The sequence below is a fragment of the Tamandua tetradactyla genome, chromosome 1 (genome assembly GCF_023851605.1).
Source record: "Tamandua tetradactyla isolate mTamTet1 chromosome 1, mTamTet1.pri, whole genome shotgun sequence".
In the NCBI taxonomy this organism is placed as follows: Eukaryota; Metazoa; Chordata; class Mammalia; order Pilosa; family Myrmecophagidae; genus Tamandua; species Tamandua tetradactyla.
Window position 1 is genome coordinate 234,159,935 of NC_135327.1, and position 13,567 is coordinate 234,173,501.

At 42.9% G+C, this 13,567-nt stretch overlaps 1 protein-coding gene across 4 annotated transcripts in view; it reads left to right on the forward strand.

Annotated features, from left to right (window-relative positions):
* ITGA8 (integrin subunit alpha 8) overlaps positions 1 to 13,567 on the forward strand; it is a 184,166-nt gene that overhangs the window by 11,972 nt on the left and 158,627 nt on the right. For 2 of the 4 annotated variants that reach the window (XM_077155080.1, XM_077155091.1), the window contains exon 3: positions 6,491 to 6,591. In XM_077155080.1, the coding sequence (XP_077011195.1) occupies positions 6,491 to 6,591 (101 nt within the window). The other 2 variants (XM_077155095.1, XM_077155104.1) reach the window with 2 other exon arrangements.

A 13,567-nucleotide genomic window follows, 5' to 3' on the forward strand; every position in this document is an offset into this window, starting at 1 on the left:
ACGTGAACCTTCGCTGGTAGTTCCTCCCACTGCTGGGCTGGGAGACTGGAAAGTCTGCTTGTCACCCATGTTCTCGGCTCGGTGAAAAGGGTGCCAGGGCCGCGGGCTCGCCACTCTGGGCAGCTGCCCGGATGGCCAGAGGCGTGAGGGCGTCTCCCTGGAGCGCAGGAGTGTGGCTGGCCACGGCAGCTCGATGCAGCCACCTCCGTCCCCGGGCTGCCCTTGGAAGGCTTTTACTTCAGTCTCGGGCTCTCCGTTTCAGGGCGCAGGTGGACGGGTGCCTGTGAACGTCTCGGCTACACTGTGTCCCAGACCGGCCCCAGCGCACTCTCCACGCGAACACGCGGCCAGAACTTCTCCGGGGGTGGCTTTCATTCTGCTCACGTTTACGGGGCCTCCATGTTCCAGAAGCAGGAAGAAAAGCATGTGAGGAAGACTCACATGACCAGGGGACAGGCAGGCCGCGAGCACCGGAGGGCGAGCGCTGCGGGGGTGGAGGGCAAACTGCGGGCTGCACATCCGAGGGAGGGTCTGAGCAGAATGGACTGAGCGGGGGATTGGGGCGACCACAGGTGGGAGCCCAGGCTGGGCACTGCCAGCCATGCAGCCACTGTGGCAGGAGTGGAATCGCAAATCACCAGGAAAGGGAAGTGGTGAGATGTCCACATCACAGCATCCACAAGGGTAGGTTCCAGATGGACAGAGCCCCCATATGCAAGTCAAAGGGTGGGCAAAAATTGGGGGAAGACATCTGCAAAATACATGTGGGAAAAGAACCAATTCTCAGAACATTAGAAGAATTCTAACTAATCAGTAAAACTGACAACCATATGAGAAAATGAGCAAAGGATGTGAACTGTCGATTTGCAAATGAAATGGCGGGTAAACATGAAAAAATGCTCGATCTCACTAATAATCAGAGAAATGCAAAGGGAAACGAAGGGAGGTGGCATTTCAAACCTAAAAGTCCCTCAGTAATTGTCCCCTTGGGGAATTGGGGAGAAAGAAGAAAATACACAATTTCCCCATCTGGGAAATTCCTGATAGTCTCACAAGCAGCAGGGACAATCAAATCAATAGGCCGAGCCCTTGATACTGGCGTTCACCCCTATGAAACTCACTTCTGCAAAGGACAGGCTAAGCCTACTTAAAATTAGGCCTAAGAGTCACCCACAGAGAACCTCTTTTGTTGCTCAGATGTGGCCTCTCTGTCTAAGCCAACTCAGCAGGTGAACTCATTGCCCTCCCCCCTACTTGAGACCTGACTCCCAGAAGTACAAATCTCCCTGGTAACATGGGGCAGGACTCCCGGGATGAGCAGGGACTTGGCATCATGGGGATGAGAAAAACTTCTTGACCTAAAGGAGGAAGAGAGAAATGAGACAGAATAAGGTGTCAGGACTGAGAGATTTCAAACAGAGTCGACAGGTTTTCCTGGAGGATATTCTTATGCATTATATAGATATCCCTGTTTTAGTTTATGGTGTATTGGAGTGGCTGGAGGAATGTACCCAAAACTGTTGAGCTGTGTTCCAGTAGCCTTGGTTCTTGAAGACCACTGTATAATGATAAAGCTTTTACAGTGTGACTGTGTGATTGTGAGAGCCTTGTGTCTGATGCTTCTTTTATCCAGGGTATGGACAGATGAGTAAAAAATATGGATATAAATAATAGAGGGAACAAAGGTTAAAATAAGTTGAGTAGCTTGAAGTACTAGTGGTCAATGCGAGAGAGGGGTAAGAGGTATGGCAAGTATGAGGTTTTTCTTTTTATTTCTTTTTCTGGAGTGATGCAAATATTCTAAAAATGATCATGGCGATGAATACACTATTATGTGATGATTTTATGATCCATTGCATGTACACCATGTATGGACTGTATATGTGTGACAATTTCTCAATAAAAATTAAAAAAAAAAAAATTAAAAATTTACTGTGGTAACAAGGGCTGCTGGCTAGTCTCCATGCACCCACCCGCATGCACCTGTCTCTATGCACCCATCTCCATGCACCCTCTCCGTGCACCTTCTCCATACACCCTCCCCATACACCCTCTCCATACACCCTCTCCATGCACCCTCTCCATACACCCTCTCCAGGCACCCTCTTCGTGCACCCTCTCCGTGCACCCTCTCCATGCGCCCATCTCCACACACCCTCTCCACGCACCCTCTCCGTGCACCTGTCTCCGTGCACCCTCTCCATACACCCTCTCCATGCACTCTCTCCATACACCCTCCCCAGGCACCCTCTCCATGCACCCTCTCCGTGCACCTGTCTCCGTGCACCCTCTCCATACACCCTCTCCAGGCACCCTCTCCATACACCCTCTCCAGGCACCCTCTCCATGCACCCTCTCCGTGCACCCTCTCTGTGCGCCCATCTCCATGCACTGATCTCCCTGCACTGGTCTTGCCAGCGGCTTGGAGGTGTGCTCCTGAGAGCTTTTGGGGGTCTGAAGAAATGGGCTCTTTCCTTGTCCATGGCCCAGAGAAACCCTTTTACATGTGCAGATGGAGACGGATAAAGGATGCTCATGTTTTTAGTAGTGGAAAAAACAGAAAATAACAAGATGACCACATGTAAGAGGACTGAATCAATAAAATATAACATGGTTATTGTACAGGATACAACAGTGGGCCGAAGTTAGAAAGAATGGGTTAGAGTTGTGTGTATCTCAGCATGGGTACCTCTCTCACACACACACACAAAATTGTATTGAGTGTGAAGCCTGGGTGCATTACAAATCTGCGTGGTACAGAAAGTTTAATGCAATTTTTATTAAAAGGAACACACCAAAGGATGCCCGCTCTCAGTGCTTCGGAAACTGCAGGTAAATCTGGTCTGCTGCCTATTTTTGTTCAGCCTGTAAGCTAAGAATGGTTTTTACATTTCTAAATGGTTGGGAACCATTTTTAAGAGAATAATGATTCATGACATGTGAAAATTATATGACATTTAGATTTCAGTGTCTGTAAAGGAAGTTTTGTTGGGACACAGTCACACCCACCCTCTTGGATTCTGTCTGCAAAGCTGGGAGCATTTGCCCTTTGGCGCTTTCCCCTTTGGCCTCTGTCCTGTGGGTGAAGGTGGCCTGAGCAGCCGCAGAATCCCCGAGGGTGCTTCCTCCAGAGCAGGGAAAGGAGAAGGATGTGGGATGGATGACACCGGGAACCTTGATGTTTGTAGATGTGAAAAGAACTTAACAATCGCCTGTTCATTGTTGTATTAGTCTTTTGCACTTTTCTGTTGTATTTGTCCTTGTGCTTTTCTGTACTTCTAAAATGCCTTAGAAAAGCTAAAAAAAGAAACATTTTGTAGACATTATTGTATGTCAATATATAGTCTGTTTTATGTTTTAACAGCTGCACTGTAGTCTATTTTATAGATAACAGAAATTTATTTTCAAGTCCTGTACATTTAAGTTGTTCCAGTGTTTTTTTGCTGTCACAAAACAGTACTATAAATATCCCTATATTGCATCTTCATATGGTGCTATTCTCATTGAACAAAATCCTAGAAGTGAAATTCTTTGGACAAAAAATATGCTTTTAAAATGTTGATGCAAGTTCCCAAATGGCCCTTCCAAAATGAAGTTTTTCCGTTGAAGCAGAGTGAATATTAGTTCTTGCCAAACTGGTGGGTGATGAGTGTTAAGTCAAGATTGTTTCAATTGGAGCCTCAAGATCTTCCATGGATTACAGGCCACTTGATTTCTTCTCCGCAACAGGTCTTTGGAATGCCTTTGCATTGAATTTTAGCCTCTTCCTATTGATTTGGGGGCTCTTTTATATATTTTATAGCAATCCTAGTGTTTTAGTTTCCCAGCCTGCTCGAAGCTCTATACCAGGAAATGGGTTGGACTTGAACAGTGGGATTTATTCGCTTGTGGTTAAAGCCCAGGAAACTGTCCCCATCCAGGCCCCCTCCAGGCGCTGCTTTCTGCCCGAAGCCCAGATGCTGGGGCTCCTGCCTCCTCGGCCACAGGCCGGGCACGGGGCACCTGCTGGTCTTTCCTTTTGCTTCAGGTTTTGCATGGATTTCAGCTTCTTACTTCTGTGGCTTTATCTTTTTCTCTGTCTCTGTGTTCAATCCATTTATAAAGTACCCCAGTAATTAAGTTCCATCCTCAATGAGGTGGGTCACCCCTAAGCAAAGTAGCCCCATCAAAGGACTTGCTCACAGCGGACCCCCACCCACAGTGCTGCTGGGGTGCACCCAGCCCCAAACCACCTCCGGTAGTGAACAAATTCTCCTGGATTTGTATTTATTAATTTCTTTAATACTCTTCTGCCACTGAGCACACTTTAAATTGCAACCCAGCATATGGCCTTGTTTGTCAAGCATATGGTTTGTGCGGCACTAAGAGAATCCTTGGACCACGAGTGACTTCTCCAGAGTTCCCTGGGTTGGGAGACTGAGAAGCAACTACCTGTCTCCCAGCTGCCCACTCCAACGACATGGGCCCTGCCTGAGCCCCAAACAGACACCCATGGTGCTAAGTCACGCAGGAGGTGACTTGGGTGCAGAGCCCAAGAGGCTGGGCCAGGGGTTGTGCGTGGAGGCCAGGGGGCTGGGGGGGGCAGGGGGGACTGTGCGTGGAGGCTGGGGGTCTGGGCGAGGAGGCTGGGGCAGTCCTAAGGTTCAGTGGTCACTGCCTGGTCTGGGACCCTGACTTGGGCAGCACCCAGAGCTGTAGGTAGCGTGCTGTCCGCCCGGCAGAGGCCCTGGCTGGCTGCAGGGAAGCACCTCTGCCCTCTCCTCTCCCCAGGTCTCTCTGGACCCTGGTTGCCACGGGGACAGAGGTGTCCTTCAGCCCCCCCAGCACAGAGCCACTGGCCAGGATGGGTGCTGGCTGGTGTCCTGGGGCTCCCCTGTGGATGTCAGGAGCCCTGCTGGGTCAGCTGCTACGGAGGACTCTTGTTCAGGAGAGAAGGCGGGGAATTAAGGGAAGCCCCTTCACAACCCAGTCCAAAAATACTTCACGCGTATCTGAAATTTTAGAAAATCCCAATTAGATATAAAGTCAGAGGCTTTAAAACGTTTTAAACAGGTGCTTTGTTGACCTCAAAGACCTGCAAAGATGAGCCCTCGGTCCCCCTCCGACCACCCCCGCAGGCAGGAATAGCTGAGGAATTCCAGAATCAGCGTCGCCCTTTCTCCCTGTCCTGTCTGAGAGTCTTGTGAGGTGCGGCCACGTTCAGTCTGCCATCCCTCCACGCTGGGCCCCGTTCTCCGCCTGCGGGCGCAGCTCCTGCTTTCTGCTCCCGCTGGGGCTTCTCAGCTCATAAAGCTCTTCCTCCTTCTCCTGGGGAGAATTTATGGCTGCCTGGGCAGGCGGAAGGAGAGGTACTCTCAGCCTCCTTTTGCAGAGAAGGACATTAAACCCCAGAAGATTAAATGAACTGCCCAAGTCACCAGCACATGGGCAGCCTCCCCCCAAGGACAGGGCTCAGGTTCACACGGAAATGTTTACATTTGAAATTGCTAGCTGTGACCTGCAAGGACTCCTATTCTTCGTCAATTTTGTGAACTTCGGGTGAGGATTTCCAGAACCTGTTTTTTTTTTTTTAAAAAAAAAACAACAGAAATATCAAAAGGATGAAAATTTTAAAGGGAAATCCACGATTTCCTACTAACATGTCAAAATGCAAATGTTGGGTAAAGATCGAGAATATGTAATTTATTCTTTTAAAAAAACAGTCTGTAATCCTAAGTAAACTCAAGTGAAGGTTTAATTATGTATATACTTTGGCCTCACTTAATAGGAGTTAAAAGTTCCTTTTGCAATGCACTTATTAGAGAGTCAGGGAAGAAAATAAAACCCTTTCCAAAGGACACGCATCCAAACAGATGCCAGAATAGCGCGGCTGGGAAGCTGGTTAGCCGCTGCTGGCACAGCCCCGTGGTGGGAGACACGTGGGGGTCAGTTGACTTGGGAGATCAGGAGTGGATGAAAGAATATCTGCTTTTTATTAAAACGTGAAGTGTGTTATAATTGGGCTGAGGTTCTCCCCAGACATGCTGACATGTGCAAAGTGTCTGTAAAACTGTTACGAGTTACCTGTGGCCACGGGGACAGCGTTCCCTGGCTGGAAGCCAAGGGCTAGAGGCAGCTCGCCAGGCCCTGCTTCTCCTTGAGGAAGGGTCAGAATTTCTTTGGCGCACTTGTAAATGTTTCGTCTTAGATTTGAGGCAAATCATTACCAAAGTGTAGACGTGAGACTATCATGGTGCCCATTAAGTACGGTTATCTCTGGATATGTAAATTGCAAAAACAAATGCTGTTTTAAAGTTACCTGTGAAATGTGACGTTCAAATCTGCACTGTTATTTGGTATTTTTCTCATGGAAGGCATCCTGTAGCTTAGACTTAGCCAAAGGGAAATCCTCTTGCATAAGAAAACGATTTCTAATGGGCACATTCTTTCTGCCCTGTTTTCACCGACCACCTCGCTGTGCGTCACTGACGACTAGTCTCCTCCTTGTCAGACAACAGGAAGATGAGCGTGAACGGAACCAAGGAGCCTGTAGAGTTCAAGTCACACCAGTGGTTTGGAGCCGCGGTGAGGGCGCGCGCGGGCACGGCCGTGGTGAGTAACGCATGCCCGGACGCGCTGTCTGCTCTGAGCTCACGCTTGCAGCCAGAAGGGTTTCAGTAAGAACAGCCGCTTCCGAAGATGAGCTTCCTGAAATTCAGACGGGGAAGGTAGTATTCAATAATCTGGTTTACTGTTTAAAGCTATACGAAAGAAAACGTGCTTTCCAGATAATTGGATATTTTCAAGTATTTGAAAAACATCTAAGAAAGAGAGAAAGAAGGCTAAATCTTAAAGAGGCAAATGTTTTATGGCTTAAGATTGATTTTACAGGGCAGACTAATATTTGACCAGAGAATAGATGTACTGCTGTTAGAATTCTTAAAACATTAGTCTATGGTGATGCCACTGAACCCTTTAAAAACTAAAGAAAAGCTGTTCTTCAAAAGATAAACCACCCAACGCATGATTCTCTGACTTCATTAAAACTTTTAAAGTAAAAGCCTCACTCCCAAATCGTTATCTTTCAGCTTCAAAATGCTGTGACTTTGTGACCTCTTCTCTTGTGGCTTGCAGCCATGACCCGGCCTAAGTCACTGAGAAATCATATGGTGTTTAACAGACCTGGAAGTATTTTTAGCTTGAGGGCTTTTGTAACTTGTTAGATTTCATTTCCTTACAACAATACAGAAATAACTTGGGCTCTTAGGCTTTGTTTAAAGCTGTTTGGATTATGATTTAATAAGTTCCCAGAGGAAATGCATTGCTTTCCTTGGCCCCATTTGCTTGTGGATGGTCCCCCAACGAGATTTGACATAAAACAGGTGCACTATATTGATTTTCTAAATCTTGAAAATGTATCTGTAATGTGATCATTGCCCATTTATTCAATATTTGTAGAAACCTTCACAACCACTGAAAATAGATTAATATGCTATGTCCATTAAAAATTGGTTAAGTTTTGGCATGCTTGTGTTTCTGAATTATGAAAATAGGAAATAGGATAATGTAAAGTGCATTCTAATTTAAGGTTTTCTTCGAGTGCTGAAACTTAGCAGAACAAAGAATTAATCCTAACCCTGTGGCATCTGCAGAACTCTACACACAGAGCTGCATTCGGAGTACAGGCATCACGGGAACATGTGCTCTGTGTAAAAGCCACAGCGTAACTATTCCTACATCACTGTGGAAGAGAGAAGATAGAAAAAGGAGACCTTTTTAGAGGATGATGGTGCAGGCAATGGAATTTAAATGTCCTTCACCAGAGAGCACTGCGCTGCCCAGACATATTTGTTCTTTCGTTTCTGGCTTATTTCGCACAACATGTTGTCCCCAGAACTTACTCAGTTTGTTGCGTGCCTCCTTCCTTTTTGTGCCCACACTACGCTCCGTCATATCATAGCTCGACCCATATTCATGGGTCGTAGTTCGCCATTCTGCTTCCTGGTCGTTGTAGCTTTCAGCTCCCTCCATCTCCTAGGCGTCATGGACAATGTCCAAAATATATAAACCATGTCTGACAGTGTCCTCACTTGGCTGCACAATCAGCAGCATTCTCAATTTTAGACAATTTCCACTGGTCTTTACCAGAGTCACAATAGCAGAATCACACAGTATTTGTCTGACTCATCTCACTCAGCAGCATGTCCTCAAGGATGATTCATGTTGTCATGTGCTTCCGGACCTCATTTCATCTTCTGCTGCATAAAATTCCATAGTACATACATACCACATTTTGTTGATCCACTCGTCTGTTGATGGGCACTTGGATTGCACCAATCTTTTGGCAGTTGTGAATAGGGCTGCTGTGAACATTGCTGTGCAAATGTCTGTTCATGTCATTGCTCTCAGCTCTTCTGGGTATATACCAAGGAGCAGTATTGCCAGGTCATAGGGTAACTCAATATTTAATTATCTGAGGAACCACCAAACTGTCTTCCACAGTGGCTGCACCATTATATATTCTCACCAGAAGTGCATGAGTGTCCCAGTTTCTCCACATCCTCTCCGACATTTGTAGTTTTATGTATGTTTAATGGCAGCCATTCTTATAAGCATAAGTTGGTATCTCATTGTCGTCTTGCTCTGCATTTCCCTTACAGTGCTGGCTGCCTCTTCACCTTTTTAACAAAGTCTTTTGAGGCACAGAAGCTCTTGATTTTTAGGAGCCCCCATTTGTCTGTTTTTTTCTTTCACTGTTTGTGCTTTAGTGTAGTTTAAGAAGTTGTCTCCTATTATTAGATCTTGAAGACGCTTCCTGCATTTTCTTCTAGGAGTTTATGGTACTGGCTCTTACATTTAGGTCTTTAATCCATTTTTAATTAATTTTTGTACAGGTTCTCTTTCATTCTTTTGGCCATTGAAATCCAATTATTCCATGCCTAGTTATTGGAAAGATGATTCTGTCCCAGTTAAGTGGATTTTGGGGGCCTTATCGAAGATTAAATGTCCATAAATGTGGTGGTCAATCTCTGCACTCTGTATTCTATTCCATTGGTTAGTTCTTCTATCTTTATGCCAGTACCATGCTGTTTTGACCACTGCGGCTTTATAGTAAGCTTTAAAGTCAGGAAGTGATAGTCTTCCCACATCACTTTTCTTTTTTAGGATATATTTATCTATTCAGGGTCTCTTTCCCTTTTAAATAAATTTGATAACTAGTTTTTCCAAGTCTTCAAAGTAGATTGTTGGGATTTTGATTGGTACTAATTGAATCTTTAGACTTGACCTTAACAACATTCAACCTTATACGTGAACATGGAATGTTTTTCATTTTTTATTTCTTTTAGCAATGTTTTGTATTTTTCTGTGTATAAGTCCTTGACATCCCTGGTTGGGCTTATTCTTAGATACCTGATTTTTTTTTTGTCACTATTTTGAATGGAAAATTTTCCTTGATTTTCTCCTCAGATAGGTCATTGCTGATGTATAGAAACATTACTGACTTTTGTACATTTATCTTGTATCCTGCCATTTGCTGAATTTGTTTATTAGCTCAAGTAGCTTTCTGTAGATTTCTCAGGGTTTTCTAAGTATACGATTATGTCATCTGCAAAAAAGAAAGTTTTAGTTCTTCTTTTCCTATCTGGATGCCTTTTATTTCTTCCTCCTGTATAATTGTTCCAGCTCGGACTTCCAGTGCAATGTTGAATAATAGTGGTGACTCGGCATCATTGTCTCGTCCCTGATCTTCAGTCTCTCACCGTTGGTCATGAGACTGGCCATGAGTTTTTCATATGTGCCCTTTATGATCCTTCAGTTCCTTCCTTTCGAAATGTTTTTATCAGGAAATGATGCTGGATTTTGTTGAATGCTATCTGAGCATCAATTGACATGTTCCTGTGATTCTTCCCTTTCAATTCGTTAATGTGCTGTATTACCTTGATTGATTTTCTCATGTTGAACGACCTTTTCATTCCCGGTATAAACCCCATGAGGTTGTGAGGTATAATTCTTTTAATGTGTCATTGGGTTTGATTTGCTAATATTTTCTTGGGAATTATTGCATTTATTTTATTAGGAAGAATTGGTCTGAATTTCCTTTCTTGTATGTCTTTATCTGATTTTGGTATTTGAGTGATGTCAGCTTCATAAAATGGGTTAAGTAACATTCCTTTATCTTTAATTTTTTGACAAGAGTCGAGCAGGAGTGGTGTCAGCTCTTTTTGGAATGTTTAATAAAATTCCCCTGTGAAGTCGACAGGTCCTGGGCTTTTCTTTGTGGGAAGATTTTTAATGACAGATTCAATCTCTTTCCTTGTAATTGGTTTACTGAGATCTTTTATTTTTTTCTTGAGTCAGTGTAGGTACTCTGTGTGTTTCTAGAAATTTGTCTGATTTGTTGACATGTAGTTGTTCATGGTGTTCTCTTATGATTTCTTTAATTTCTTCAGGATCCATGGTTACGATGCCCTCTCATTTCTGATTTTGTTTACTTACGTCCTCTCTCTGTCCTTCTTAACCATCAATTTTTTTTTCCTCATGCAAAAACTTTTTAAAAATTTGTACATTGTACATTTCACTATTATTATACACTCTAGGCATTCCTAGATTATACCATCTCGACTTTAACATCTATCTTTCTTTCTGATTTCATTTATGTCCCCAGCCCTCCTCCCTCTATCACACTCACATGCAGCTTCATTCAGTGTTTTAACATAATTACATTACAGTTAAGTAGTATTGTGCTGTCCATTTCTGAGTTTTTGTATCCAGTCCTGTTGTGCAGTCCGTATCCCTTCAGCTCCAATTACCCGCTATCTTACCCTATTTCTACCTCCTGATGGTCTCTGTTACCAATGACATATTCCAAGTTTATTCTCGAATGTCGGTTCACATCAGTGGGACCATACAGTATTTGTCCTTTAGTTTTTGGCTAGTCTCACGCAGCATAATGTTCTCTAGGTCCATCCATGTTGTTACATACTTCATAAGTTTATTCTGTATTAGAGCTGCATAATATTCCATCGTATGTATATACCACAGTTTGTTTATCCACTCGTCTGTTGATGAACATTTTGGCTGTTTCCATCTCCTTGCAATTGTAAATAACGCTGCTATAAACATTGGTGTGCAAATGTCCGTTTGTGTCTTTGCCCTTAAGTCCTTTGAGTAGATACCTAGCAATGGTATTGCTGGGTCATATGGCAATTCTATATTCAGCTTTTTGAGGAACCACCAAAATGCCTTCCACAGTGGTTGCACCATTTGACATTCCCACCAACAGTGGATAAGTGTGCCTCTTTCTCCACATCCTCTCCAGCACTTGTCATTTTCTGTTTTGTTGATAATGGCCATTCTGGTGGGTGTGAGATGATATCTCATTGTGGTTTTGATTTGCATTTCTCTAATGGCCAGGGACATTGAGCATCTCTTCATGTGCCTTTTGGCCATTTGTATTTCCTCTTCTGAGAAGTGTCTGTTCAAGTCTTTTTCCCATTTTGTAATTGGACTGGTTGTCTTTTTGTTGTTGAGTTGAACAATCTCTTTATAAATTCTGGATACTAGATCTTTATCTGATATGTCGTTTCCAAATATTGTCTCCCATTGTGTAGGCTGTCTTTCTACTTTCTTGATGAAGTTCTTTGATGCACAAAAGTGTTTAATTTTGAGGCACTCCCATTTATTTATTTCTTTCTTCAGTGCTCCTGCTTTAGGTGTAAGGTCCATAAACCCGCCTCCAATTATAAGCTTCATAATATATCTCCCTACATTTTCCTATAATTGTTTTATGGTCTTAGACCTAATGTTTAGATCTTTGATCCATTTTGAGTTAACTTTTGTATAGGGTGTGAGATACAGGTCCTCTTTCATTCTTTTGCATATGGATATCCAGTTCTCTAGGCACCATTTATTGAAGAGACTGTTCTGTCCCAGGTGAGTTGGCTTGACTGCCTTATCAAAGATCAAATGTCCATAGATGAGAGGGTCTATATCTGAGCACTCTATTCGATTCCATTGGTCAATATATCTATCTTTATACCAGTATCATGCTGTTTTGACCACTGTGGCTTCATAATATGCCTTAAAGTCAGGCAACGTGAGACCTCCAGCTTCGTTTTTTTTCCTCAAGATACTTTTAGCAATTCGGGCACCATGCCCTTCCAGATAAATTTGCTTATTGGTTTTTCTATTTCTGAAAAGTAAGTTGTTGGGATTTTGATTGGTATTGCATTGAATCTGTAAACATCAATTTAGGTAGAATTGACATCTTAACTATATTTAGTTTCCAATCCATGAACATGGTATGCCCTTCCATCTATTTAGGTCTTCTGTGATTTCTTTTAACAGTTTCTTGTAGTTTTCTTTGCATAGGTCTTTTGTCTCTTTAGTTAAATTTATTCCTAATTATTTTATTCTTTTGGTTGCAATTGTAAATGGAATTTGGTTCTTGATTTCCTCCTCATCTTGTTCATTGCTAGTGTATAGAAACACTACAGATTTTTGAATGTTGATCTTGTAACCTGCTACTTTGCTGTACTCGTTATTAGCTCTAGTAGTTTTGTTGTGGATTTTTCAGGGTTTTCAACCTATAGTATCATATCATCTGCATACAGTGATAGTTTTACTTCTTCCTTTCCAATTTTGATGCCTTGTATTTCTTTTTCTTGTCTAATTGCTCTGGCTAGAACTTCCAACATGCTATTGAATAACAGTGGTGATAGTGGACATCCTTGTCTTTTTCCTGATCTTAGGGGGAAAGTTTTCAATTTTTCCCCATTGAGGATGATATTAGCTGTGGGTTTTTCATATATTCCCTTTATCATTTTAAGGAAGTTCCCTTGTATTCCTATCCTTTGAAGTGTTTTCAACAGGAAAGGATGTTGAATCTTGTCAAATGCCTTCTCTGCATCAATTGAGATGATCATGTGATTTTTCTGCTGATTTGTTGATATGGTGTATTACATTAATTGATTTTCTTATGTTGAACCATCCTTGCATACCTGGGATGAATCCTACTTGGTCATGATGTATAATTCTTTTAATGTGTTGCTGGATTCGATTTGCTAGAATTTTGTTGAGGATTTTTGCATCTATATTCATTAGAGAGATTGGTCTGTAGTTTTCTTTTTTTGTAATATCTTTGCCTGGTTTTGGTATGAGGGTGATGTTGGCTTCATAGAATGAATTAGGTAGCTTTCCCTCCACTTCAACTTTTTTGAAGAGTTTGAGCAGGGTTGGTACTAATTCTTTCTGGAATGTTTGGTAGAATTCACATGTGAAGCCGTCTGGTCCTGGACTTTTCTTTTTGGGAAGCTTTTGAATGACTGATTCAATTTCTTTACTTGTGATTGGTTTGCTGAGGTCATCTATTTCTTCTTGAGTCAAAGTTGGTTGTTCATGCCTTTCTAGGAACTTGTCCATTTCATCTACATTGTTGTATTTATTAGCATAAAGTTGTTCCTAGTATCTTGTTATTACCTCCTTTATTTCTGTGGGGTCAGTGATTATGTCTCCTCTTCCATTTCTGATCTTATTTGTTTGCGTCCTCTCCCTTCTTCTTTTTGTCAATCTTGCTAAGGGCCCATCA